The 5,091-nt window shown below is 37.4% G+C and overlaps 1 protein-coding gene across 1 annotated transcript; it reads left to right on the forward strand.

The window, feature by feature from the left end:
• Positions 1-217: 217 nt before the first annotated feature.
• LOC18421583 (thylakoid lumenal P17.1 protein) lies at positions 218-5,091 on the forward strand. The gene is made up of 4 exons (XM_006826326.4): positions 218-620; positions 762-798; positions 2,114-2,197; positions 4,899-5,091. Exons 1-4 carry the CDS (start codon positions 330-332, stop codon positions 4,949-4,951), a joined length of 465 nt encoding a protein of 154 aa, XP_006826389.1. The 5' UTR covers positions 218-329; the 3' UTR covers positions 4,952-5,091.

Here is a 5,091-nt window from a genome sequence, read left to right on the forward strand (position 1 = left end):
TAATAGATTTCATTAGTCTATTTTTGGATTTCATTGGTTAATCTTGAGGGATCTATGAACACTTACCTTTAAGGTGAAATGGAGCATATAAATAATTTATTACAATATGCACTAACAGTGATATTAGAGCCTATGCTTAAGTTACAAATTTCCATGAGTTATACTTATTTGCCGTATCTAACTATTTTCCATGGATAAATACACAAGGGATGAAATATTTGGGGTAGATAGGCCATCCATTCCGTTCCACATGATTTTTAAAGGGCCTTAAGGTTCAAAAAAACAAAACCAAATGTAGGTATGAACCAATTCTCTTATTCTTCTACTCAATGGCTGCATTTTCATCCACCCTTCACAAATTATCTTGTTCTACCTCATATCCCTCTCTCTCTTTACCTGTGAATTTTCCCCATGCCCAACTTTCTCCGGTACAAATTGGGAAACCAGAGAGCTTGAGGATAAAAAATGGAGCAAAACCCAAGTTTCTAAATTATAGATTGTTACTTGTTAACCCACTCTTGTTTGTTAATGGTGGTGAAAGGCCACTAGACACGCAGACTTTGCTTGTAACCATTAGCGTCTTGATTACAATCACACTCTCTCTCCTCTTGGGTTTTAAGGCAGGGTCTCTCTCTTTCTCTCTCTCCATTTCCATATTTGCTTTATTTTATTTCTCTTAGTTCTTGAAGTTTGGAAGTTATAATTTGTTGAATTGCAAATTTTGCCTGCAATTAATTGAACTCTCATACTTCTACTTACAGGGGGATCCAGTTCCTTGCCAAAGATGCGCTGGGAATGGTGATACTTCTCATCTTCATTTTATTTTTTTTGTACCTTTTTCAAATAGTTGTTCTAGGATTATCTACGTTGAGAATGCAAATATGAAGATGTTGTGACAAATACAGCTCTCTTTTTCCACCTTTTCTGAATTCAATTGTATCTTTGGTAGTACTCATCCAAGCCTCTCTTTTGCTTCATTTCGTTTATAATTCATGAGAGAGAGATTATGTTTCTACAAAAGAGAAATATATTTTTTTCCAAAGAGAAATATGTATTACTAGACATTTTCAAAATGGATTAATATATAGCATCTATTTTTCCAAATTCAGAACAAAATGGAGGTTTACTTTTCAAAAATTTGTATATTGTAGAGGTACTTTTGCCGAATTTTACCATATCAGAAAATTTGAAAATAATACTGATTTCCAGTAAGACATTGGGGAGGTTTGGATGTAAAACCCGAAAGGCTTCGAGCTAAGAAGATGCAGCAAAGTGACTCTGATAACCCAACTACAAAGCGGTCTTTCAATCTATAATATTAACTAACAATACTATCATCGGAAATTTACCTCTCTACTAGTCCTCAGGACTTAGGATCTCTTTGGTGAGGGCCTTCCAATTTATCAGTTTTCCAATTATTAATAATGTCAAAAGCTTTTGGCCCACAACTCATTGTGGGAACTAACACCATCTAGTGTGAAAACATTAAGGTTGAATTATAGTAAACTTGTGATTTTGTTCTTTGTGCTTTCAAATGACCCCAACTTTATTTGGCATTCTTGAATGTGACCTATTTCTTTTAACTAAACTTGATAGTGAGTTTTATGGTCCCTAATCTCTGTGCTCATTGAATTTTAGCGCGTATTTCTGTAAACAATGGTTCTGAAAACTGTTCCCAATGATAATCTAAACCTCATTTATGTGGTTTTGTTTAAATGTTCATCATATTTATGTTTATTATTTGTTCATAAGTGGATGCTGACTTGTTTCGATTATTTGTTATTACCACATTTATTCGATACATTGAATCAAATTGTCAGCAACTCATAAGAATAATTCCCATATTATGTACTTTTAAATTTGAGCACGTGAGCAATATTGTTTTCTTATATTGTTGATTATATTTTAGTCAGGCTGTTCATTACTCTTGATCATTATAAACTATTATGCAACTCTCCATCTTTGTACCCCATTAAATTAGTATCTGATGTATTATCCATTCTTAAATGCTTGTAAGATGCAATTTGCTGCTATTGTTTCCACATTTTCTTTTCTTTAGCTTGGACAAATAGATGAGTAACTTATTATTTCCTTCTGTGTTTTCATGTACTAGGAGGAACAAAGTGTGTATTTTGCAGTGATGGCAAAATGAGGCAAGAAACAGGCTTGGTTGATTGTCGTGTATGTAAAGGTGCAGGTATGTTTTTATGATGATCACATTATCTTTTCTTTTTTATTCCATAACAATGGTTATAAATAACAAAGACAAATCCTACACTTGTTCGTCGTTTGAGAGAAAGGAGATCTCTTTGACTGATAGTGGTTTGGATTAAGGCATTGAACAATTAAACATACAAACTACACCATACAGTACCTAGAAGCTTACAAACTAGGGCTAGAATGTGTCAAGGATGCAGTTCTACTGTGAAGAGGGACTAAGCATGGTGTTGTGAAGGACAGAGAGAAGGATGTCACCCATAACCTTTGGCCGAGTTGTAGACGCCCTAGTTGTAAGTCAGCCGTCATGAGCATGATCCTTGATGTTTGTCCCCATAAATGAAGTGACCTAGTTTCAAAGTAGAGAAGGATTCCACCTATTACACTTCAAACATCTTTGTGAATAGTTTTGAGAGGAGTCATGGAATATTAGTGAATTGGCATGTCCATCCACGCATTGTCCACCAAGATATTGGCTTTTCTAGCTGACCTGCTTCTACCAAAATGTTCAATCGTTCAGTCCCAAACTCTTTGTTTTACCAAACGCATCCCGAAAAGCCCTTTAGGAGGCTGATTCTAGTTTTGCTCTGCGGTATTTGTGAATATGAAGATTCAGGATCATAAGTGGCCCTTAAATTATCAAAGAATATATGGGCAACCATTAATTGAAATGGAGACATACGAGTCCAGATATAACCTATATGACTCTAAAATGTATTTGATGAGAGTGGTGGTCCACATTGTCATAGATTTTTCCACATCTAATTTGTAGATTGATCTACCATTCAATGCCTTGTTAATTCATTCATTATCGTGGATTTCAAATGACACTTACGATTTCCTCCTTGAGCATATCCCCCTTGATTTGGAATTTTGTAGAATAAACATGCTTCATATAGTTTAAGGACATTTGGGTACTCAGCCTTAAGCTTGGCCTTTTGGCCCCTTGGTCATACCAAGGCCATCCTATTCCTCCTTCCATTCCCAATGATATTTGATTTGATTTGATTTTCTCTTTTGGTAAGCTCGTAGGGGTCTCCACAGGTACCCCACCTGTGTATTAAGTTCAAGTAATACATACAATAGGTCCATGATTATGAACCAAGGGGCCTTTTGGCCCCTTGGTCATACCAAGGCCATCCTATTCCTGTTTCCATTCCTGATGATATTTGATTTTATTTTATTTTCTCTTGTGGTAAGCTTGTAGGGGTCTCCACAAGTACCCCACCTGTGTATTAAGTTAAAGTAATAAATACAATAGGTCCATGATTATGAACTCTATGGTTTATAGTCCAATTTGGATACGAGTATAAAAGCTGATGTTATGAATCCTAATTATATACTCTTAGTTTGAAGATTCTACTATGGATTACTTATGTGACATTGTCATCACATTCTTACTTATTGAGCTTCTTATTTGCAGCCAATCTTTGCTCATGCAACTTTTCTCAGCTTTAGTTCTGCCAATATTTACCCACCCATTGTATTAATTTTAGGTTTTACTATTTTGGTCGTTTTTTTCATGTAACCCATGGCTTCAACGAACTGTACCACAAGAGCCATTTGGAAGCTGTTGCTTATGGCAGATCGTTGTTGTTTTTTGAAGGCTGCCAATTCCATGGTAACTCATGGAAGTGGTAGCTTCCAAACTTTGCAGAAGAGGGGCAGCCCTCCTCTTCCACAAAACAAACACGTTCTAATAAAATTTTAATAAATCGAAGGACAATGTACAGGTATCCCTCCATCACTTCATCATGAAATGATATATTCTACTCAATGTGATGTACGTAACAATTATTTTCAAAATTGTCCAATAGGCAGACTTTTTTAAGAACGAGATAGTAGTGGGTTTATTAATTTTTTATTTGATCCAATGTTTTAAAAACGGTCCGCCTAGGACCAAAAATCCGCCCGCCTAGACCCAGGCGGATGTACTTGGGCGGGCTAGGCGGGTGCCCAGGGCGGATGTACCTGGGTGCTAGGTGGGCGCTTAGGCGGGCTAGGCGTTTCTCGTTTTTAAAAATTACAAGGCGCCCGCGTAGGCGTTGGGCATGGGTCGCCAGGCAGGCAACCTAGCATTTTTTGAAACCTTGGTTTGATCTTATGTAAGGGTGGCACTGGGCATTGGGCGCCACATCGCCTAGCATTTTTTGAAACCTTGGTTTGATCTTATGTAGGGGTGGTAACAAGTCGGGTATGGATCAGGTCTTGCTGGAATCGGACCTTAACCCGAATAGTATTTGGGTCAAAAAATTTGACCCATTCCGGTCCCCGTTGGGTCTCAGGTTTACTCGTCGGGTCCCGGGTCTGCTCGGGTCCATTCCACCCTATCTCAATGAACTTTTTTTTTGTTTTTGCCATTTGTTTTACAATATTATTGGCAACAAGGTCACAATCGCCCGCCTTTAGATTTCAAGCCGTCTGATTTGTCGTTTAATAGTTAGAGATACTACAAGTTCTTATTGTATACGATCAGTAATACACTCAAATGAATAGGGCTTAAAGTCCAGGTTTTGAACCCAATCCTATCCGTCAGGTAAAAAAATTGGACCCATACCAGGACCCTAGGTCGGGTCTACCCGTCTGGTCCGGGTCTTGGTCGGGTCCATTGCCACCCCTAATCTTATGTGCAATTTCTTGAGTGCAGTTTCTTAACTTTGTTTGTCTTCATTTTGTTTCAGGCTTGATACTATGCAAGAAATGTGGGGGTTCTGGTTATTCGACGCGGCTATGAGTGGCCCTCTGTGTGGTGTATATATGCATCATTTGTTCTAGTTTTTAGTGGGTTGAGTTTCAAATACATGAATGTGTCAACGGCTTGCAAATTTGGCAATGACCTTGTTTTTTTTTAATTAATTTATTTTCATCCCAAAA

Source organism: Amborella trichopoda, chromosome 3 (genome assembly GCF_054954075.1).
Source record: "Amborella trichopoda isolate Santa Cruz 75 chromosome 3, AtrichopodaSantaCruz75HAP2 v2.0, whole genome shotgun sequence".
NCBI classification, from domain to species: Eukaryota; Viridiplantae; Streptophyta; class Magnoliopsida; order Amborellales; family Amborellaceae; genus Amborella; species Amborella trichopoda.